The sequence below is a fragment of the Panthera tigris genome, chromosome B4 (assembly GCF_018350195.1).
Source record: "Panthera tigris isolate Pti1 chromosome B4, P.tigris_Pti1_mat1.1, whole genome shotgun sequence".
NCBI classification, from domain to species: domain Eukaryota; kingdom Metazoa; phylum Chordata; class Mammalia; order Carnivora; family Felidae; genus Panthera; species Panthera tigris.
In genome coordinates this window covers 79,848,325-79,872,305 of record NC_056666.1, presented here as the reverse complement: position 1 = coordinate 79,872,305, position 23,981 = coordinate 79,848,325, and the positions used below count along the sequence as shown (strand labels likewise).

Sequence of the window (23,981 nt, the reverse complement as noted above, 5' to 3'; positions counted from 1 at the left end):
ACTACCGTTCCGGAGACCCCCAGGAGGATGGGCTAAAAAAGGAGAATGGCGCGAGGCGGGGGAACCTGAAGGGCAGGAAGGGGCCAAGGCGGGGCCCGCGGCGAGGGAAAGGAGGGTCCACGCAGCCCACGCTCCCGCGGAGCAGAGGCCAGCGTCACAGGAAGTGGGGGCCCCACCCTCCAACGTCAGGGGCCGGAAACGAGCGTTGCTGGGGCGCGGAGGTGAGGAGAAAGCCACTGTGGGAAGAGCGTGTCTCGACCAGGTAGGGAAGGCGAGGCCCGTCTGGCTTGGGGCCGCCGAACACCTCCCCTTTAGTGTGCTGGGACACCTTCGCCCTCTAATATCTTCCTTTTTCCTCCCGTAGCCTTGGGACTGTGGGTTCCCGGCGCTGCTGTTGTGACTGCGCACCCCGAGGGCCTCTACCTCTTTTGTCTCCATTTTTTTAAGTTAACCACATTCCCCCCCCCCCCCCTTCTCGAGTTTAGTCTCCTTGCTTAAATCTACTCTGATTGTTTCGTTTAAAGGAAGAAAAACGATAGTTTTACTGAGACCCCATCTCTGTTAAGAGTTTAACCGGTCGCTTCAGACTACATCCAGCCCCCCAAACTTGACTGCTTCACGTAATTTGTCCATTTCACCGCGGTCTAGTACTAGGGAAAAGGTAAAGAATCGCCTGTTAACAGTTCGTTACGGAAGATACTTCAGTGGACACGGCTGAATGATGAAGCTATGGGTTCCAGGGCCCTTAGTCTACTCTAATTAGGCGTTCTGCCCCCAAAGTTTACGGTGGCTTAAAAATCAAGGAACCTAATACTTGGTTCTTCCTTCCAAACCTCTTAGTTTTTATTGAAAAAGTGTAAAGTACGTATAAGTAAAACTTGTCAAAAGGCAGATCGGGATTTCTTAATCCAGATATGAAAAATATTTTTTACAACACTTTCACTAACAGTTGTCATTAAGAAATGGGCTCCACAGCAAATTTCTAAACTAGAGTTCCAGCTGATCACTTGTATTTCCTATCATAGATTCCAAGGCTGCTTATGTCATAGAATGGGGGAAAGGGGTGTAGAATTGTATGAAGGGCCAAAGCAGAGCTTGCTCTAGAGACAATAGCCGTAAATCTAGCCAATTTTCAGGAGTTTCCTATGAGAATGGCTTTATATAAATTTAGTTCTTCCCCATAATGATGTTTGTTTAATCACAATGCTAAATAGGGGGAGATCTTCAGTAGAAGAGGATCCAAACTACAGAACTATTTCCTATCCTTTAATCGTCTGCATTTCTGGTGGAGAGTTGTACTTTTGTTACTGTGGTATCCATAAAATGAACAGTTCTTAAGTCCTAACATTCAAAAGTTTTCCCTCAGTGGTACAGGGAATGAGTTCTAACTGGAGGCACTTAACCAAGTGTATCCATTTTAGCATAGGAGATTGGCAGGGGGGAAGGGAGGTGAAACATCACTGGAATAAGTGTGGCACTTCGCAGTCGTGCTTAGGAAAAGTCACAGAAATAATAAGCTAGAATGGCTCTGGGCTTATTGGATCCATTACGTGTGTACTTAAAGTAGACTGCCTTATCACCTGAATACAGTTTAAATTAGTAGTCATATTTGGTTTTTCTTAACTGTGAGCCCTAGAATTTATTCCAAGAACGTGTGTTAGGCAAGCATGTTAAAATACTTCAAAGTAGTAAAGAATGCTTTAAAGGAGGGTAAATATTTGGGGGAACAGGACAGTCAGGCTTTCTTATATTGAACTTGGGTAGCTTCAATTCCAGTTCGACTCCCCTTTTTGGGACTTCCTTTGGTACATTTTTATTTCTGGTTACCTGAACCACTGCTTTTTTTTCCCCCCTCAGCACTTGGATTCAGCTCCTTCATTTCCAACATGGAAGAAACTTACAGTATGTACTTCTTGTTGCTTTTAGAAAATAAGTTAAATTCTTTACATATAGTTTTATGTCTGACAAGACTTTTAGTGTGTTGGGAAGGATTCACATTTCTCCCTAAACTGCTGAAGATGTCTATGTGGTAGGTAGTAGAGAAATACCCAAAGTTGAAATAAGACACTTGAGGGGCGCCTGGGTGGCTCAGTCGGTTGGGCGTCCGACTTCGGCTCAGGTCACGATCTCACAGTCTGTGAGTTCGAGCCCCACGTCAGGCTCTGGGCTGATGGCTCGGAGCCTGGAGCCTGCTTCCGATTCTGTGTCTCCCTCTCTCTCTGCCCCTCCCCCATTCATGCTCTGTCTCAAAAATAAATAAAAAAAGTTAAAAAAAAAATTTTTTTAAAAAGAAATAAGACACTTGAAATTTATCAAGCTTTGAAAAGGCTACAGTTGGGACAGCTGTGTTAAACTATATTTTTATTAAATGAAGCATTTTAATTTCTCAGGACTTCAGTTGCTCCTATTAAGTACAAGGGGCTAGTAACCCCTGTTTTCTTTCTATTGTGAGGAATAATATTGTGTACATAATGATGTTGACGTACGTTGAATTTTTAGGATTTAAAGACATCCTAGGAAGAGTTCTTAATTCTCAAGTGACCCAGGCACCTTAGATGGCCCAAGAAGTCAAAAGGGAGTGAGCACCTAGAATCATACAAACGTAAAAACAAAAGAAACCTGAAAAATCATTTCATTTAACGTTCAGATTTTACCTACGAGAAAATAGAACCTGGGTTAACTGACTTTCCCAAGGTCGCGTAGTAAGGGACAGAGTCCTATGTTTTTCATGTGTCATGCCATACTTGATACCATAAGGCACTATGGTTTCTAGGTCCTAACCAAGTTTAAAGAACCTCTGCATCAGTGAATGGATGAAACTTGTCAGTGGGGCCTGCTTTGTTTCTTACTTTGCTGTCTCGTTCAGAATGTCTTTAGAGTAAGTTCCAACGAAAGGATATTTTTGTTCCATTTTACCTTCAAGGAAGAGTCCAGTAGAATCTTTATTACCAATCTATAGAAACTACATGGAAATGGTCTTTATTAAATATCTACATCAGAGGTTTTCAGACTTTTGAGCATGCAGCAGAATCACCGAGGGAGCTTGTTAAAACTCAGATTGCTGGACTCAATCCCACAATTTCTCATTCAGAAGGTCTGGGACCCAAGAATTTGCAGTTCTGACATGATTTCAGGCGAGGCTGCTTATCAGAGGACCACACTTTGAGAATCCCTGATCTAGAAAGCTGATTCTCTTTGGTCTTCCGTAGGGCTCCCTCCCCTACTCCCTTAATTTTTCTTAAAATATTATAATTTAAGCCTGGAATTCCATGTGAGATAGGCAGATAAATATTTATTTCTTCTTGGAAGCTTACTACTCTATTAAATTAGAAAGCAACAACTCCCCTTTATGTCTCTCATTCTTTACTTTTTTCAGCCATATGTTTCTATTTTGCTTAGAAAAATATCACTTGGGAGTGTGTTAGAAATGCACAGTGTCAGGACACCATCCCAGACCTACTGAATCAGAATCTGCATTTTAACACAGTCCCCAAGTGATTTAACGCCTAGGGATTATGTTAAAGTTTGAGAAGCTCTGCTTTAGAATATACTTGACCTTCTCAACCTTAAATTTTAACCTTAATCTGATAGATTGTGGGGCCCCTGGGTGGCTCAGTTGGTTAAATGTCTGACTCTTAGTTTGTCTCAGGTCATGACCTCATTGTTCCTGGGATCAAGCCCTTCGCTGATGCTGAGGGTACAGAGCCTGCTTGAGATTCTCTCTCTCCCCCTCTCTCTCTGCCCCTTCCCCACTTACATGCAAGCACGCGCACTCACGCGTGCACACACATGGTCTTTCTCTCTCAAAAATAAATAAACTTAAAAAAATTAATTTTTTTTTTAATTTTTTTATTTTTTTTATTTTTGGGACAGAGAGAGACAGAGCATGAACGGGGGAGGGGCAGAGAGAGAGGGAGACACAGAACCGGAAACAGGCTCCAGGCTCTGAGCCATCAGCCCAGAGCCCGACGCGGGGCTCGAACTCACAGACCTCGAGATCGTGACCTGGCTGAAGTCGGACGCTTAACCGACTGCGCCACCCAGGCGCCCCTTAAAAAAATTAATTTGATAGATTCCAGAAGATTTCCAGTTTCTGCTTGGGAGCTGTACCTCTTAGCTGTTGATACTTTTGTTGGGTCTAGTCCTGATTTCTATGAAGTTTCCTCCATTTTTTCTCACGTGGGTTCCAGGCCCTACCCAAGGGTAAGGAACATCTGAGTCTGTGCTTTTAGAGGCAGCTTATCTACAGGGCCTACTCTGTTTTCCAAATTAAGTTATATTCCCAAAAAGCCAGACAGAGTTTTTGCTGAGCAGTTTGATAGTATTTATTACAGGTATTTAGGACTTTAAATACACCTGTATCTCAATGCCACACTCTTAGGTATCTGTCCAAGAGAAATGCTCATACGGTACACAAAGAAGTGTATACCAGATTGTTAGTCACAACATTATATATAATAACAAAAAACTGGAAACAACCTAAATGTCCATCCGTATAAAAACTGATTAAAAATCTATGGCACATCCCTATGCAACACTAAAATATTCCTGTTATGGTTTGGTTGTTTTTGGTTTATTTGTTTGTTTGAATATTCCTTGTATGCACTGACATAGAAGGAGCTCCAAGATATATTAAGTTTTAAAAAAAGGGGGCAGGGGGTCAGAGCATCCGGCTGGCTCAGTTGGAAGAGCATGCAACTCTTGATCTCAGGGTTGTGAGTTCAAGCCCCACATTGGGGGTAGAGATTATTTAAAAATGTAAATAAAAACTTAAAAAAAAACAAATAGCAAAATAGGTGCAGGAAATCCTGTCACATACTACTATATGGATGAACCTTGAGGACATTATGCCAAATGAAATAAGCCTGTCAAAAAAAGACTACCCTAGGGGCGACTGGATGGCTCAGTCTGTTAAACGTCTGACTTCGGCTCAGGTCATGATCTCCCTGTTCATGGGTTCGGGCCCCGCATAGGGCTCTGTGCTGACAGCTCAGAGCCTAGACCCTGCTTCAGATTCTGTGTCTTCCCCTCACGCTCCGTCCCTCAAAAATAAATTAAAACATTAAAAAAAATTTTTTTTAATAAAATAAAAAATTTTAAACAAGACTACCCTATGCTTTTACTTATATAAAGTATTTAGAATAGTCAAACTCATATAAACAAGAAGCAGGATTACTGGTTGCTAGGGATTGGGGAGAGGAGAGAATGGGGAGTTGTTGCTTGATGGGGATAGCATTTTGGTTCTGGATTGCTTGATGGGTATAGCGTTTCAGTTCTGCTAGGCAAAAAATTCTGGAAACTGGTTGCACAACAATGTGAATATACCTAACACTACCGGACTATAGACTTACAAATGGTTAAGATGGCAAATTTTTTTTTTTAACTTTTATTTATTTTTGAGACAGAGAGAGACAGAGCATGAACGGGGGAGGGGCAGAGAGAGAGGGAGACACAGAATCGGAAGCAGGCTCCGGGCTCTGAGCCATCAGCCCAGAGCCCGATGCGGGGCTCGAACTCACGGACCGTGAGATCGTGACCTGAGCTGAAGTCGGACGCTTAACCGACTGAGCCACCCAGGCGCCCCAAGATGGCAAATTTTATGCTGTGTATCTGTTTATCACCATGAAAATTTTTTTACTTAGAAGTAAAATAAAATTTTTCAAATCTAGAAACCAGTTGAGAGCTGACCTAAGTTACCAGAGGCCAGGAAGTAAAGCGTTAATGGTAGGAAGCCATCATTATCAGCTCTGATGCATGGCACTGTACGGGTAGTATAACGTGTACGAGTCATAAGTTGTGTCCAGTCAGTCAGCTGCTGACATGGCCCGACGTGCTCATGATGGAATGGATTAAATGAAGAGAAACTAATAAGAATTCTATCTATAAACTCTCCCTGGGTGTCTTGAAGCTTCAGAAATATGAAAAGATTGCTCGTCAGGATGAGCCCGGTTGGCGTAACAAGCCTGCCCGTCCTCTAATACTTTTCCTTCCTATTCTTTCCGTCCTTCAAGTCACCTTTCTGGCTCATTTGCATCACGATCATGGCTAGCAGTCTATTCCATGTTTACCACTCTCCCAGTGAAACTGCCTGTTTCAATTCCCCACTGACCTCTGATTTTCAGAGCAGTCTCCTGGTTTATAAGCTGCTTATCAAATGTGAATTGTTTACATGATTTCACTTTTATCACTGCCTTCAGTGATGGCAACAGCATTTTATTAGGTTGCCTCTTGTCCTCATAATATACTCAGAATGTGCTTAGCCATTTAATTTTCCTTTCTTAACCAAGCTTGTTAGAATTTGGGGCTCAGCTTGGGCATCATGTGAAGTCTACAGGTAGCATTATCCATTTAGAGAAACTTCTTTCGTAACTATAGAGGTAATTCCTGAAAGTATAGTCTTCTTTAAAAAAAAAAAAAATGTTTGTTTTTTTTTGAGAGAGAGAGGGTGTGTGTGTGTGCGCGCGCACACGAGCGGGCAAAGGGTAAAGAGAGAGGGAGACACAGAATCCGAAGCAGGCCTCAGGCTCTCAGCTGTCAGCACAGAGCCCAACGTGGGGCTCAAATCACGAAACGCAAGATCATGACCTGAGCTGAAGTCAGATGGTTAACTGTGCCACCCAGGCACCCCAAAAGTGTAGTCTTCTAAGGGTAGTTTTAAATAGCATGATCTAGGTTAGGGGCTTTCTTTCACATATGTCTGCAATTGTCTTAAACTTAGGAGGTTCTGTTTTTGTAGCTTACTTTTTTTTTTATCTAACTTGATAATCACTAGATTAGAGAATTCTGGTTTTTCCTCACCTGTGTTCCAAACTATGAAAAGTAAAACCACCAGGGCGCCTAGGTGGCTCAGTTGTTTGAATGTCCAACCCTTGGTTTTGGCTCAGGTCATGATCTCACACTGCGTTGGGTCCTCACTGACAACCCAAAGCCTGCTTGGGGTTCTCTCTCCCTCTCTCTCTTCTCCCGCACATGTGAGGACACATACAGGCATATTCTCTCTCTCAAGATAAATTAAAAAAAAAAAAAAAAAGGTAAAACCACCTGTCTGATAAAGGTATTGTTTTCATTTGAGAGGTGTCTGCAGCAACCAATATCAGGAACTACTTAACAGTAGTCAAAACAAACGAAAAAGAAATCTAGATCTAGAGCAGTGCTTATGAACTATTTTCACGACCTGACATACTAGTAAATAGGCAGGAATGCTGGCAAAGGGTATTAACTACCCTCAATTTGCCCTAGAACTGACTGATGGGGGATAGAGGGCACACGTGCAGAGGAATCCCCCATCAATATATTGGCACACCATCCATTCTGACCTTTAGCATACTGGTTGGGAGGCTTTGGTTTGGCTAGCTAGAGGTAAGAATGACCCTGAATTAGCACATCTAGAAGGGAGAAGAGGCTGTCATTTCATTTAACTTTATTGTTGTTTTCATTGTTACTCTTCGTATAAAACAAATTTATGTACAACCAAATATGAACTAATAAGATCCTATCTTATCAATATCCTATCAAGCTATCCCATGATAGCTTGTTTTGCTAGACTTCCCAAGATTTGGTGGTAATACAGTTTTATCTTCTCGGAGTTACATTTTCGTGTTTAAATGTTTAGTCACCCTTTTTTTTAAAATGCCAAGTTGTCATTAGACTGACTTGTTCTATTGTTAAAGATTCTGTTGAAAAATCCAGTGTGTCTGGAATACTGGAGTTGTACAAAGGCTGGTTGGGTTTATGTTTATCCTACCTTTCTCTCTTTTAGTCGATTCCCTGGACCCTGAAAAGTTATTACAATGCCCCTATGATAAAAACCACCAGATCAGGGCCTGCAGGTTTCCTTATCATCTTATCAAGTGCAGAAAGGTAAGATATTGTTTGCATTATTTGCCTTGTAATGACCTCCTGAGTTCTTCTAAGAGGCCAGATTTTGTAAATAACCGTATAATTTTAACAAAAGTGTTTTAACTTAATGCCGGAATTGTTTTAGGACTCTAACTACCAACATTTATAGAAAGGAATTTATTTATTGAGTACATAAATTTTTTCTCGTTTTCATTTTTTCCCCCCTTAACTAGTGAGAAAACACCCTTTATATGCTCTTTTCACTCTTTGTAAAACAGAGGAAACACTAATTTTGCTAGCAACGAGAAATCCCTCTTGGCTTGTAAATTTGATGTGTTCGTTGTCCTGATAAGGATTGAGTGCCATAATACACTTATTTTTTATTTTTTTGTTTGTGTGTTTAGCAGTGTTAGAGAAGTTGAACAGCTAGAGGTTAGCCTAAGAAAAGATTCCTAAAAATAATCATTTCTCCAAGTTTAAACAGTAAGCGTCTTTGGGGTTTGGGAGGGTGGGGGGGAAGAAGTCATCTGAGTTTTTTCTCTGGTCTTAGCTGATGTAAACTACTTTAATTCTGGTATACTAATTGAGGCACTTAGAAAGGATTTTTAGAATACAGATGTCAGATACAGAGGGCAAAGGTCTGCAAGGACTTTTGCTTGGACAACATTTTTGGTATTTAATCCAAACTGCATACAATTCATGTATGCATTAACATCCTTTAAAGGGTGTTTCTCTTGTAATCTTGGAGACATGGTTGTAATGCCATTGGTGATCATTTCTCCACCCCTTTTGAATCTCTAGAGCAAGGATCCCTTAAAGTTGAACCTGGATAATCTGGACCAGCAGATACCACAATGACTTCCTTCCCTAGGCTCTCAAACATGCCCCAAGGGTAAAGGTTGGGAAAGGAAGCCAAGCGATAAAAAGACACTGTCTTTAACTCTCTTCTTGTGATGCTCTTAATCTTTCACCGCAAAAATCTTTGCATTGGAATGCTTGCAGATTCCTCACAATTTTCTTCATCCTCTGTTTTTCTCTAGTGTCCTCCCCCTTCACATTATTTTTACATTTTTGAGTATCATTTGTGATACGTGTTTTGCTTCTAATAATAAATGAATTTCTTAACTGCTGATATACTTGCTACAGGATTTGGGTGATGTTAAATACTTTGTTGTTTTGTTTTTTAAAATAAGAAACTTGGTCAGCAGAACAGACCCTCATTTGGGCTTTTCCTCAGTACAATAACCAAAATAAAGGTCAAATTGTTCACAGCGTCATTTCAGGGATCGTTACTTTAAATAAGTGTTCCTGTGTTAATCTGAAAAGCCATTGCTTTGCTGCTTCTGCGGCTCCCTTCCAACAGCTATTTTCCAGCACTATTGCATTGCAATAATAGGGGCGCTACTGCAATGCAGACCAAGAGCGTGTTTCCGTGTTACTGTTTCCTGAATATCACCCTTCAAAGACATCCAGAGAGCTCCACCGTTATAGGCTGTGCTGCCAGAGTCTTGTGATCCTGAGAAAGATGGCTCAAATACCCAATCCGAAATTCACCATGTCCTTCCGTATAAGCCACTTTTGACCCAGTATCTGTGTTGTCAGTCTCTGTGATCCTAACAAAGAAGCTTATGTTTTGATGATCTTGAGGTCACCTGTACAGTCTGTGTGAGTGATAAATAATTCCCTCTCACTTTTCTACCATGAGTTTGCCTCCCATAGTTAAGCCACAAGTTTATTGAGAGATATTAGTGGAGTCGTTTATAGAATAAACCTCCTTATTTTGACAGACCCCTTAATTTGTGTTCTGCAGAATCATCCTGATGTCGCAAACAAATTGGCTACTTGTCCCTTCAATGCTCGCCACCAGGTTCCTCGGGCCGAAATCAGCCACCATATCTCAAGCTGTGACGATAAAAGTTGTATTGAGCAGGATGTTGGTAAGACTAGCTAAAGTGTTCCAGTGCTAGAGGTTAGCCCTAGCTATGTATTGTGCTATGTTGTCACCTTGATTTTTGACTTTCATCATTTCAGAAGAATAATACCTTTCTGCCTTTGAGTTTTTTATCTCATCAGTAACAGGTTGTCAGGTTGTGTTTGTCAGACTGCTTTCCCTTCTGAACAGCCTGATCCATTTTACCAATAATTCATCTAAAAATAAGAATCATTTTATTGCCGTAAATATGATAAATGTCTTTGTTTCTGCTTCTCTTTCTTCTGTCAGCAAAGGGATAAGACCTCTCTGTTTAGCTTTTGTAGCATCCATTTTTCGGAAACAAAGACCTGTTAGGCTACCCTGCAACCTTTTAGGCCATTGACCCCTTTTAACATAATTGGCGATGTCCCCTTCTTACAGCAGAGTCTTTATTATCTTGCAGTCAACCAAACCAGGAACCTTGGACAAGAGTCTCTGGCCGAGAGCACCTGGCAGTGCCCTCCTTGCGATGAAGACTGGGATAAAGGTGAAGTGTTTCTATGTCTTTTTCTTCACAGTGTCTAAATTCTCAAGTCATTTGCTTTAGACAGAAGGAAGATTTTCCTTTTTTATGAGCACACCATGTTGTGCAGAATGCCTTATTATTTTTATTGGGCCCCAGAACGAGCACATTTGTATCACTGTGCAGACACGTGGAACAGCCTATCCCTCTTGATTGGAAGAAGCACTTCTTTACATCTGTTTTTTTCCATAAATTGTGTTGTACCATCTGTGTTTGGTTGTTACTGGGCACGTTTATTATTATTTATGTTGCTGTGTTTATATCCTTCAATTAAATCCCTGCTACTGTGTCAGGCAGGGTACTTGATCAATTTTTACTTGCTTCTCTAAACTTAGGTGTATTATTTCCCACCTTACAGATTCAACTAGCATAAACTACAGCACCACAAACTGTGTTTTGCTTTCTTTGGCAGATCTGTGGGAACAGACCAGCACCCCATTTGTCTGGGGCACAGCCAACTACTGTGGCAACAACAGGTAAATGAAATGGTCTCGTTCCCAGCACTGCCTCCCAAAATCCAAGTGCTCTGTTACCAAAGGAAGCCACCAAAGCCTGATTTGATCTCGTTCCTTAATGGTGTTACTTGGTGGTAATGTAGTCTAGATGTGGTTTTGATGAGTTATTTTCCTTTTTTATTCCTCAGTTCATAAAAAAGTCACATGCTTTGTGTTAATCACTATGGGAACACAAAAATACTAGCTTATAGCCTAGCAAGGGAGACAGTGGTACGAGACATTCTTGTGTCTGTTTGGTTTTTTTGCTAGGTTCACAGTATTTAAACACTTTGAAAAAAATTCTCCAGCTACACCACATGGATCAGTTTTACTCTGGGTAGCTAATGTCTAAGGAAAAATAATCTTAAAAGTTTGTGACTTGAAACTGGGTAAGCCAGAGTACCTTTGGGTAGGGAAGAAAATACATCTCTTCTTTCCACTGATTTGTATCTAAATCTATAAGATTTCTCATTACTGGGGAGCCTGGGTGGTTCAGTCTGTTGAGCATCCCAACTCTACATTTCAGCTCAGGTCGTGGTTGTGATTTCATGGTTCATGAGATCAGGGAGTGGAGCCTGCTTGGGGTTCTGTCTCCCCTGCTCATTTCTGCATATTCACTCATTCATTCTCATATTCTCTCCCTCTCTCTCTCCCTCTCTCCCCCCTCCCCCCTCCCTCCTCCCTCCCTCTTTCCCTCCCTCTCTCCCCCCCCAAATAAACTTTAAAAAAAAAGATTTCTCATTACTACTTCATCTTCAAACAAGACCAAATTGCAAATATTCAGAAATGAAAATATTTATGGATTAGAAAATGAAGGAATGAGATGCTAGACTTCATTTTTCCCCAAATAGAATGCTTATCAATTTTTATTTCTTAGCTCCTAAGATAAGTTAACAATTGCATGTGTACCTTATTGTGTGTGTGCACTAAAATAGAAGAACGTGAAGATGAATTTTAATAGTACAGTTTTAATTTTCCCTCCGTCCTATGAGATGTGTTGCCTTTGGTTTGGTTGTCTTGGCATTTTATCTCTCATATTTGTTGAGTGAGTTGATGAGCCTGTCACACAACTGAACAGTAGATGGCATTGCTGTTTATCTCAATTTCTGGAAAATGAAAATGGTCAGACCCATCTTAATGCTTTTACAGAACAGTGAGCTTTTCAGAGAAGTAGTAATCATTCTAATTGCAAGAATGTTTTGATGGAAATGTGTTTACATTTCAGAATGTAGTTTGCTGTTTTCCCCCAAATTACAAAAAACACATTTTTGATGGTCTTGTGTGTGCCTGCCTGGAGAATACAGATAGGCGGGCATAGGCAAATTTGTCTTTCTTTTTGCAGCCCTGCAAGCAACATAGTTATGGAACATAAGAGTAACCTGGCTTCAGGCATGCGTGTTCCCAAGTCTCTGCCGTATGTTCTGCCGTGGAAAAACAGTAAGTGAAATAAAGGCAAAATGCTTTTATTCTTTTCATTGTGTAAATATGGTTGGTCTTGACTAGCCAAAAACATGTTCAGCGTGAACACATTACACTCGCATGACCCTGAGAGTGAGTGCCTCCTTGAATTTTGCATTCTGAGCACTTCGCTTTCTTCACCCTAGCCCTGGCCCTGGTTAATAACAGGAAAGTACAGGATCGCAGAAACCAAAAGAATGTGCTCAAGTTGGGGTGACCACTGACATCAAATACCGTGGGCAAATTTGGGGACCAATAAAAAAGCTATTACTTTTGCCTAGGAGGAAGTCATCCCTGACATTCAAGGCATAATATCAATAGGAAACTGGGATTCGAAATGGATTGCAGAGACCTAAAAGGAAATGAAAGAGAGAAAATGAAAGTAATAAGTCAGAAGAACTGGCATTAAGAATAGTATTCCGATGTCTTCCCTAGGCATCAGAGGCCGTTCTGGGTAAATAGGTACTGAATTCATATCATATCACCCTGATAAATTCCCACACCCAAGATACTGTCATTTTTATTTAACACGTACTTTCCTAATGTTGCTCCCAAATGCACATTCCCTTGATTTCGGTCTCTGCTGCTGTTTGAGCTAATTTTGTAGGTGGCTAAAAGATTCCCTTTAAAACATTTCCCTTTGGATACTTCCATTTCCAAAAAAAATGAGATCACCAGATCATATGCCTGAAGGCTTGATAGGTAATGAATGAACTATTCTTTTCCCATGCGTTTGAGTAGAACCCAATCACTAATTTTGAATTCTTCTACTTTTATATTGTAATTCAGCCTACCCCAGGAATAAGTCATTTGTGTTTAGTAAGAATAGGGAATGGAGTGAGTTTCAATTGTCATGGTGTATTTATTTTGAAATATTTCTACTCCATAGATGGAAATGCACAGTAACTGAATATCTATCTCATCAAGTAAGTGTTTCAGTTTTATTTCACTATCTCTTCAGATGGTAGCAAGATTTAACTGGACATAAAGCAATTTGGGTCCAATTTTCTTTCAGATTATGGTACCAAATTAAAGCTTTGTGTGTGCCTGTGTTTTTTAAGTATATAGCTTCTATTATGGCTTTACACACTAATGAATAGGCATTTACTGGTTAAATTAGAATTCTGTTAACATGCCAAGTTGCTTTCCCTAACGTTAATACACATTGCCTTTTTCCTTTTTCTTTTCTTCTTTTTTTTTTTTTTTTATCAAAGTTGCATTCTAGATCTATCATGCCTTTTTAATGGGCTTGAGATTAATCAGACAGCTGTGCTTCACTGCTCTGCAATTTTTCCTTTGCTGTACAGTTTAACACTCATCAAAAAATTCACTCCTTTTAATGAGCACTTAAAAGTTTGGGGTCTCTAAGAGTCTTGCACTGTCGATCTTATCTGAATACCTGATTTAGTAGAATCTCACAAAATCTATATGAAGGGAGCAAAATCTTTTTACAGAGAAAGCCTTTCCTTGAGGTAACCATGTACACCTATGGCAGAGCCAAATTTGATGCTTCAAATGCTATTTTGGTTGAGGTTGCCCGGCCGTCTTGCTCCTGGCAAAAGGAATATTATTAGTCTAGGGAGGAGATGATATCCCCACTGTCACGCAGATAGTAGGCTCTCTGTGAATATTTACTTAATGAGTAATTGGCCTGATGCCTTCCAGTTCATTCGCTTCCTCTGGACAGTGAAGCAGGTGGATCTCCTGTGAGTTAGGGTTCATGTTGTACCAAAACTGATGTTTCTTCTAGTGAGAAGCAGAAAAGAGATTCTAAAAGCAAACACCCTTTAGCCACGGACAATATTTACAAGTTGCTTCTAGGTACTATCCATTTTTCTTGGTAGGTTCTGATGTCACATGGTTAAATACATCTGGAAACCAGAAAATTAGATTTGGCCCCAGAAGAGAAAGTGCTACAGCAGCACTGGGGTGTGTCAGGAAAGCACACACTGACCTGGATGAATGGCGAACTTTGAAGCCTTCTCTGACACGCCTCCCAAGATGCTTGGTGCTCATCTCGTCTGGATAGCTACCTAATAAAAATGGTCTAGGGGCGACTGGCTGACTCAGAAGAGCATGCAACTCTTGATCTTGGAGTTGCGAGTTCAAGCCCCACATTGGGTGTAGAGATTACAAAAAAAAAAAAAAAGTTACTCTAAGATGAAAGCCTAGGAGAAGCTCCTGTCTCTAATGCTGAATACTAGATGTTCCTCTCCTTTGGAACTTAACTCTTTGCTGTTAAACCCCTTACATGCTGAAAATGTATTTTTCTATATAACCTCTGAGGAACCAAGGGAAAAAAATTATCCTAGTTTAGGTAAGAATCCTTAAACAGCCACAGACCTTTTTCTCTTAATAAAAAATAAAGCATCATATTTTGAATGTCTGTTGTAGAATGCTGTAGCTTCTTTGGAAAGATAAAAAAAGAGAAGATAGGACTTTATCCCTTAAGGAACTTAAGTATGGGTGGAGATTTTTTTTTAATACATATACATAAAAAGGATCGGTTCACCTTGCATTTACTATGCTTTTATCTCATTGTGTTTTTATAAACAAATCTTTTTACTAGGTACGTGTCTCGAAGCAGGTGATATCATATTAATTTTTGTTCCCCTAATGTGCATTGTAAACAGCTCAAAAAATATTACTGAACTAATGAGTAGATAGAGTATGTGAGAAGAGAAAAAGATCAATATGTTAGTTGAAATTAATCCAGAATTGTCTCGAGGAGTCAATTGTATGGATAGTCAATTCTGATTTTCTTCTCACTCATGAAACTGTTGACACAAGGAGTGTACATCGATCTCTGTGTAGAATGTTTTTAATTCAATTAACAAGTTTCTGTGTGCTTAGTGGAACTGAAAAGTTAAGGGTCAGAAGGTACTTGGTGTTCTGCCATTAACAACAGCAGATTCTTCCAGCTGACCAAGAGATTTTAATCAGGTTATGTGGCCTGTTGTCAGATGTAGTTGGTGTTTTTATCACTGACAGGAACTAAGATCTCTTCTTTTTCTCTCATTTCCTTGCAGATGCCAGACCCTAGAAGACTCTTGCTTCTTCCTGCTACCAATGGGTTCTTCATTTTTTTTTTCTCCTAATTATAGAAAGATAAACTGTGACTTTCAAACTGACAAGTACCTTTTTCTTTTTTCCTCCCTGCTTTGAGTCTCATTCATTTGATGCAGGAAAGAACTCTGAAACTCAGAAGAACTGCTTCAAATAAAGCATCAACATAGATAGCTTGATAGTTTCATTAAGTACCTGCAGCCCCAAGATCAGAAATCACATCCTGTTCCACATTAATGAAACATAATTATTTAAAGTTATCTTAAAGGATCCAGCTAAAGCAGGCAAGAAACTTGGGTTGGAAAAAAAAAAAAACAAAAAACTGTATTTATGTTCTCTGACACACATCAGCAAGCTTCTTTTTAGAATTTATAGGAATGGGCCTTTTTTGATCAGTGCATCTTTTTATCCAGAGTCCTCAAGATGTTGATAGCATTTATATAGCAAAATACCCCATTCTTGGTTAAAATCTTAGAACATCTTGCTCTCTGAATATTTCCAACCTAGGGTAGGTTTCTTTTCATCTCTCCCACATTCCAGCTGGAAATTGTACTCGGTGTCAAACCAGGTGTAGATTATGTAGGAGTGAAGATTGGAATGGAGAGGAACAATGTATGTGTGGGGAAGAGATAGGCTTTCCACCTATGTGTGAAATTTGATTAAGCTTCAAAGCTTAAATTTGTGATGGCCCTGCCGACTACCCTGGGATTTGTGTAGAGTAAGTTCAATTTCTGAAACACCCAAAGCTCGGGCTGTCCTAGCATCTGGTTGGCTCTCAAGAGGAAACCTCATGATTTCCCCAGACCAGTTTTTTTGTTTGTTTATTTGGATTATCTGTGCGTTTTTGCTTTTTTGTTTTTGTTGATTGGTTGGCTTTTTCAGGTTTGGTTTGGTTTGAAGTCTGCATGGAGAGGGATATAGGATGTGGTATAGATAAGGATTTGGATGAAGCATGCTCTCAAATAATTTCAAAAATGATCTGTCTAGCATTGTTTGTGGGTAACAGATAAGGGAGAGTGGGCTTTTATGGAATGCCTCCTTTCATGAGTTTTCCATTGGAGTCTCTCCTAATGAAGCAGAGCAGTTTATTTAGTTGCCGTCTCTAAAAACAGGTTCAAGATAAGCCCCAGTACAAGGTATTTCTGCTTCTAGCTGTGTGATCTTAAGTGAATAAACCTTTTCCTCTGGAGATGGTGATAATGTATGGAGGGGGGAGAAAACACCCATTATGCCACTAAATCTGGTTATTTGTATATCAACCAATACCTCACAACCTAACGTTTTAAAAGTACTCGTCTTACTGGAAAATTACAAATCCCTGTTGATTTCATTTGTTTGGGTGATAACAACAAAACTGTCTATTCTGTAGTTGTAATCCAGAACACCTAACCAGTTTAGGAAGAACAAGCAGGGGTGTGAGTCTCATTGCAAAGAATTAACTGCTTGAATACAACTCAACAAAAGAATCAGAAATCACAAAGTCACAAAACATCTGACCTTTTCGAGTGTGAGTACCACTCACTGTAGGAGAACGCCTACCTGTGTTAATTTCATTAGCTCACAAAATAAACAAGCCTGCTGTTTCTTTAGTAAACTAATGATTAAAGCAGCCAATTTGTCTGGTCCAGGAGCTTTCAGGGACTACTTGGGATGTTTATTGGGCCTAGAATTCACTAGTCTGGATTTAGTTTACTAGAGATTTTTGGAAATTCCCAAAAACTAGAATAAAGAAGTGACTAAGTCTATACATCTGTCAGAATTGGGAAGGAGAAACTTCTCTGTGAGATCCTCTTTTTCAGAGGATGACTTCCCTTTGGAATGTGGACAGGTAAGCAGCTGAATATTCTGCCTTAATTTCAGTTAAAGTCAAGTGTTACAGGTTAAATGCAGAGGTATTTCACAAGCTTAGCCCAGAGAGCCTTTGAGGCCCGCATTTCAATCTTATCCAAGGCTTCCATACTCTACCCCAAGGAGAGGATTTGCTTTTTGGAAGATTGCCTTTCTCTGTAGGGGTTCTAGAAGTGCCATTGTGATTTGCAAATGTTCTTACCAGGGATAAACACTTGGAGGTAAAAATGATTCTGAGCTCTCCTGGTAGCTGTACCCGAGCTAAACAAGGAGAATATCTGGATTTAATTGCAAGTAATGCATGGTAGTACCTTTTCCTCGTTAATCTCTTAGACAAAATGTATATACCTATACTGGCATTCTTGGAGTCCTTTAGTGTTACTTTTCCCAGTTCATTTTAAGCTTTAAAGTAGGCAGACACTGAGGAGATAACGTTGTGTTTATATTACCATTTTTAAAGAGGCAGGTTATAAAAATCAAGGTGATTTGTATACTATATTTTAAATGATTGAAGCAGGACTGGCCTTGGAAAGGAGACCTTTAAGAAAATACACATTTTCCGGGGTGCCTGGATGGCTCAGTCGGTTAACTGTCCGACTTCGGCCCAGGTCACGATCTCACAGTTCGGGAGTTCAGGCCCTGCGTTGGGAGCCTGCTTCAGATTCTGTGTCTCCCTCTTTCTCTGCCCCTCCCCCACTCACAGTCTGTCTCTCTCAAAAATATAAAAAATAAACATTACCAAAAAATTTTTTAAAAATACACGTTTTCTTGTGCCAACTCAGTGGGCAGCATAAGGAAAACCACCAAAATTCTATGAGAAAAATACTGTAGTGACCACTCATTCTTTTGATGACTGTCTTCCTAGTACGATTAAGGTCCAGAACATATTCACATCCTACTTTACAGTCCTGGCCTCTTCAGAAGCCACTGAGGACACTATTAACCTGCTACCCCAGTACCAACAGGCTCAGGTGACTTTCTATAATAGCTGTACTGAGGTCTGACCAATGCAGACCTTTGTATGAACAGGACATTTGCCCTTTACACAGCAATTCCACTGCCTGGTCCAACTCGCTTAACTCATAAACTTGGTAACTGGTGAGACAGATATACAAGTTAAGATTGTCTATAGCTAGGAAAAATAGCATCCTAGGCCAGATAGTACCCCTGGAGAACAACCATATGGTCAGCAGATTTGCATTTGTGTTTACCTTAAAGACTGTTTTATATAAAAACTAAAATAGTGGAAGAGCCTTTGAAGAAACATGAAGACAAGAAGACCTACACATTTTTATGGAGGATGTAAATCCAGGTTGTATGAAATACTTCATATTAACCCAACCATGCCTCTTCGTTTTTATTAAAATGCTTGTCATTGAGGGGCGCCTGGGTGGCTCAGTCAGTTGAGTGCCTGACTTCGGCTCAGGTCATGATCTCACAGTCCGTGGGTCTGGGCCCCACATCAGGCTCTGTGCTGACAGCTCGGAGCCTGGAGCCTGCTTCGGATTCTGTGTCTCCCTCCCTCTCTGACCCTCCCCCGTTCATGCTGTCTTTCTCTGTCTCAAAAATAACGTTAAAAAAAATAAAATGCTTGTCATTGAAATGAAGTCTGCTTTCTAGTTCATTCTCAGGCTTGGGTTCTAGGTTTTCATTGGACAAGGTGACAGATTATTTGTTCCTTGTGTTGGTTTTCTGTAGAGGAGAACTTTCTAGCAGAGGTACAAATTAAAAGTGATGGGAAGTTTTGATTTTGAAATTAGAAGCTCCATTGAGATATCCTTTTGTTGAATTGGAGATGTCAACAGAAGAGTCAGTGTTGTAGCTTTATAAAGCCCTTGAAAAACATACGGTTCTGCTAGGTGTGTAACTTTGATGCCCACCCAATCATATCTCATAGCCTTGGAGCTGGAAGGGGAGTTTAAGAGCAAAGCTTTATCTTACATATGAAGAAATAGGTGCTGTACAAATGTGGAACATTTGAAAAAAAAAAAAAAAAAAGCAGGGGGTGGCGGGGGGGGGGGGGGGAGGTTCCTGGGTGTTGGCTTAGTAAGTTGAGAGTCTGACTTTTGATTTCAACTCTGGTCATGATCCCAGGGTTGTGGGATCAAGCCCCGTGTTGGGCTCTGTGCTGAGCATGGAGCCTGCTTAAGATTCTCTTTCTCCCCTATGCCATGCTTCTCCACTTATGCTCTCAGATAGATGATAGATAGATAGATAGACAGACAGACAGACAGACAGAGACAGATAGGGAATGATAAACACAAACTTCAAGACAGTGGTTATCTCCAGTGGAGAAGCTGTGGGGATGGGATTAGGGAAAAACACAGTATATTATTCTATTCAATAAGTTGGGTGGTAGGTTTCCTGGTGTTTATCTGATGCTTCGTACATGTGTATTAAATACTATATAACTGGGCATTAAATACTATATAACATAGCACCAGGCTATGAGCTGTCAGCACAGACCCTGGGTGGCTCAATCAGTTAAGCGTCCGACTTCGGCTCAGGTCATGATCTCATGGTTTGTGGGTTCGAGCCCCACATCCGGCTCTGTGCTGACAGCTCAGAGCCTGGAACCTGCTTCACATTCTATGTCTCCCTCTCTCTCTGCCCCTCCCCTACTTCCACTCTGTCTCTCAAAAATAAATATTTTAAAAAATAAAACGAATAAATACTATATAACTTTAAAACATTAGGAACAAGTATTACATAGTTGCAGAGTGCTTACTGTAGGCAAACCACTGTTCTTACTTGACATTTTACATACTTTAACCCAGGGTGGAGGAAAAAGAGGCCCAGAAAACTATCTTTGCCAAGGATCCATGGCTTATTAGTACTGAGCTGTGACCATAACCTGGGACTTCTGATTTCTAATTTACTGCTTTTGGCTTCTAGACCCTTCCTGTTTCCCTAAATGGTAATTTGCACCCAACCTCTCACTCTCCCAGGCTGTGAGTTTCCTTTTGAACTCATTTCCATGTCTGTCACCTTGGACTTCATAGTCACTCCGGTGGCCTAAATCAGCACCCTGAATTCTCTTGACCGCATTGCTTTTTTACTGTCTCTGCGTCACCAATTCCCAAGTCAAGTGGAACTCACTATCTCTTACACCCTATTTCTTCTGGGTTCTTGAGCATGGTGGTAGAAAATCACCTAAATATGCCAACTGACTCCACTGCAGATGTATGATTTCTTAACTCGGATATTCATTCTTGTTGGGCTTTTTCGAATTTACCTGGTGACCACTGCACCCTTTTTATTGTTCTCAACTTTATCTTTTTTTAATTTTTTTAAATGTTTTATTTATTTTTGAGAGAGAGACAGAGTGCAAGCAGGGGAGGGACAGAGAGAGAGGGAGACACAATCCGAAGCAAGCACCAAGCTATAAGCCGTCAGCACAGAGCCTGATGCGGGACTCGAACCCACAAACTGTGAGATCATGACCTGAGCCGATGTTGGACACTTAACTGAGTCACCCAGGCGCCCCTATTGTTCTCAACTTTATAGTCCCTATTTCCCATCCTTACTTTCAGCAGATGGCTTTGCCTCTTACTCTCTAGAGAAAATAGTGGTCATCAAACTTAGCTTCCTCTTTTTCCCATCCCCAGACTAAACTCTTAGAGCATCCACTTTGCCTTTATCTCAGGGGTATGCTTCCTCTCCAAGGCTAACCTCACCCTTGCTACCTGCTCTGTATCCCAGTGTATTAGTTATCTGTTGGTGCATAACATTTCCCCAAAGCTTAGTGGATAAACCAATAATAAACATCTATTACCTTCACAGTTTCTATGGGTAAGGAGTGACTTAGGCGGGTGATCCTGGTTTGGGGTCTTTTATGTGATTGCAATCAAGATCAGCCCGTGCTGCAGTTTCCTGTACACTTGACCGAGGTTGGAGGTTTTGCTTCTAAGGTGGCTCACTTACTCGCTTGGCAGATCAGTGTTGGTTGGTGGCAGAAATCTGAGTGTCTTCACAACATGCCAGCTGCCTCCCTTCAGAGAGAGTAAGTTAAGAGCAAGATGGAAACCGTAAATTATTTTATGACCTAACAAGAGTTACACAGTATCATTTCCACAGTATGCTTTTGGTGACACAGCTGAGCTGTGGGAGGGGGTTTTACAGGAGCACGAGCACAAGGATCACCGGGGACTATCTTGGAGGCTGGCTGTCACACCCACTTCTATCCTCCACTGTCTTCCAGAAGTTATTTGCTCTTTTCTCTTTACCTTAATTTTATTTCTCTTAAACTCTTTTTATGTGTTATACTTTTCGTTAATAAATAGCCTTTGGGGCGCCTGGGTGGCTCAGTCGGTTGAGCATCCAACTTCGGCTCAGGTCATAATCTCGTGGTCTGTGGGTTCAAGCCCCGCTGTCTCGGGTTCTGTGCTGACAGCTCGGAGCCTGGAGCCTGCTTGGGATTCTGTGTCTTCCTCTCTCTCTGCCCCTTCCCCGCTCATGCTCTGTCTCTCTCTGTCAAAAATAAACATTGAAAAAAAATTTTTTTGTAAATAAATAAATAGCCTTTAAGCTCCAAAAATGCTAAGGTTACATTTGTTCTTTTAAAAAAACACACACACCTAGGGCTTCTGGGTGGGTGGTCAGCGGGTGAAGCGTCCAACTCGTGGTTTCAGCTCAGGCCCTGATCACACAGTTCATGGATTCAAGCCCTGAGTTGGGCCCAGTGCTGGCAGTGCAGAGCCTGCCCAGGATTCTCTCTCCCTCTCTCGCTCTGCCTCTCCCCCATTCTCTCTCTCTCTCTCTAAATAAACATTAAAAAAAATTTTTTTATCTAGTAATTCTTTCCCAATTTACCTAATAATAGTTGCAGAGGCTTTTTGAGCACTTGATGTGCCAAGCACTGTACAAAAGCACATTGTATGTGGGGCGCCTGGGTGTCTCAGTCGGTTGAGCTTCCGACTTCGGCTCAGGTCACAATCTCACGGTTCATGAGTTCAAGTGCCGAGTTGGGCTCTGTGCTGACAGCTCAGAACCTGGAGCCTGCTTCGGATTCTGTGTCTCCCTCTCTCTCTGCCCCTCCCCTCCTCGAGCTGTGTCTCTATCTCTCTCAAAAGTAAATAAACATTTAAAAAATTAATTTTTAATTAATTAATTCCAATTAATTCCACATAAGCCCATGAAGTAGATATTATTAGGTCCCCATTTGGTAGATGAGGAAACTGTGGATTATAGAATATACAAGATTTGACCAGAGTTACTTAATTACTGTATGTAGGAACAAGAATTGGAGTTAGGTCTGTGACCCCTAAAGGCAGTATTCTCTTTTTTTTTAATTTTTTTTTTCAATGTTTGTTATTTTTGAGAGAGAGACAGAGTGTGAGCGGGGGAGAGGCAGAGAGAGAGACACACACAGAATCCGAAGCAAGCTCCAGGCTCCGAGCTGTCAGCACAAAACCCGATGTGGGGCTCGAACCCACCAACTGTGATATCATGACCTGAGCCGAAGTCAGACGCTCAACTGACTGAACCACCCAGGCACCCCCTAAAGGCAGTACTCTTTTTTTTTTAATGCTTATTTATATTTGAGGGAAAGAGAGAGACAGAGAGACAGAGCGTGAGCAGGGGAGGGGCAGAGAGAGATGGAGACAGAAGCTGAAGCAGACTCCAGGCTCCGAGCTGTCAGCACAGAGCCCGATGTGGGGCTCGAACTCACCAACCACGAGATCTTGACCTGATCCGAGCTGGATGCTTAACCAACTGAGCCACCCAGGTGCCCCTAAAGGCAGTATTCTTAATCCCACTGTGTTTTATACTTGCTCCAGCCCTGCTGTCTCCCCATCCTGTTCATAGTCAAACTATAGTGAACTCACCATCTCTCCAACACTGTGCTGTTTAGTGACTGTACCTTGGTACATCTTATTTCCTAAAATGCATTCGTTTCCTCCCTGTGCCAACACTTTTCTGCTTAGCATCTTCCACCTTCAAGTTCCAACTCAAATGTTATCTCCTTGGATAACTATTCCAGCCTCTCTGACCTAGGCTCCTACTGTCCTCTGTTCACACTATATTTTTAATGTTTATTTACTTTCTGAGAGAGACAGGGTGTGTGAGCAGGCAAGGGGCAGAGAGAGAGGGAGACACAGAATCGGAAGCAGGCTCCAGGCTCTGAGCTGTCAGCACAGAGCCCGACACGGGGCCTGAACCCACGAACCGTGAGATCATGACCTGAGCCGAAGTCAGACACTTTTAACTGACTGAGACACCCAGGCGCCCCTGTTCACACTATTTTTAATAGCATTTATTGAGTTGTGTTATAATTATCTTCTAAATGCCTGCATCAGGCAAGGTTTAGAACAGGAAACAGAAACTCACAGTATCTCAGTATTCTTAAGGAAAAAGGAAACTTAATGCAGAGCATTAAGTGCTTACAAAAATCACTTGAATAGCTGGAGAAGCAAACTATGGCGGGGCCTCTAGGAATGATTCCCAGAACACTACTGAACTAACCCACCTGGGGAGCTGCAGTCTCCGATGGCCGCTGAAATACTGAGTTTGAGAACATAGCGCCGTAGCTACAATCCAGGGATCAGGAAGCTGCCACAAACAGTCCTACAACATATATAGTATCGGAGTTTTACAGAGCTACTGACCGATGTAAACATCCAAATGTATGGTCAGCAGAGGAAGGAAAAAGGAAACTAGATAGTCAGCACCTGAAGCACTGAGAGTTTACTCTAGGGCCTGTTGAGGTTTTTGAATATTTGTTTTACAATAAGATTAGGTCACTCTTTTTTTTTTCATGAGGAAATTGGTTACTTTCAAA

At 41.1% G+C, this 23,981-nt stretch overlaps 1 protein-coding gene across 5 annotated transcripts; it reads left to right on the top strand.

Annotated features, from left to right (window-relative positions):
• Positions 1-69: 69 nt before the first annotated feature.
• Positions 70-15,523, top strand: GTSF1 (gametocyte specific factor 1). 5 transcript variants are annotated; one of them, XM_042992456.1, is made up of 9 exons: positions 70-221; positions 1,858-1,902; positions 7,760-7,860; positions 9,650-9,776; positions 10,215-10,298; positions 10,693-10,810; positions 12,171-12,265; positions 13,176-13,212; positions 15,316-15,523. In XM_042992456.1, the coding sequence occupies exons 2-8, from the start codon at positions 1,887-1,889 to the stop codon at positions 13,190-13,192; spliced, it is 558 nt and encodes a 185-aa protein (XP_042848390.1). In that variant the 5' UTR covers positions 70-221; positions 1,858-1,886; the 3' UTR covers positions 13,193-13,212; positions 15,316-15,523. The 5 variants fall into 5 exon arrangements, with proteins under 5 accessions (XP_042848390.1, XP_042848389.1, XP_042848388.1 ...); XM_042992455.1 differs by having other exon boundaries at positions 72-262; XM_042992453.1 differs by lacking the exon at positions 70-221 and adding an exon at positions 1,138-1,285.
• The last annotated feature ends 8,458 nt before the right edge of the window (positions 15,524-23,981 follow it).

Bases quoted from the DNA above. Each gene is read 5' to 3' on its own strand.
- GTSF1 (XM_042992453.1), top strand. From the start codon at position 1,204: ATGCTAAATAGGGGGAGATCTTCAGTAGAAGAGGATCCAAACTACAGA. The intron at 7,861-9,649 runs GTAAGATATTGT...TGTGTTCTGCAG, and splicing joins ATCTTATCAAGTGCAGAAAG to AATCATCCTGATGTCGCAAA. The intron at 10,811-12,170 runs GTAAATGAAATG...TTCTTTTTGCAG, and splicing joins AACTACTGTGGCAACAACAG to CCCTGCAAGCAACATAGTTA.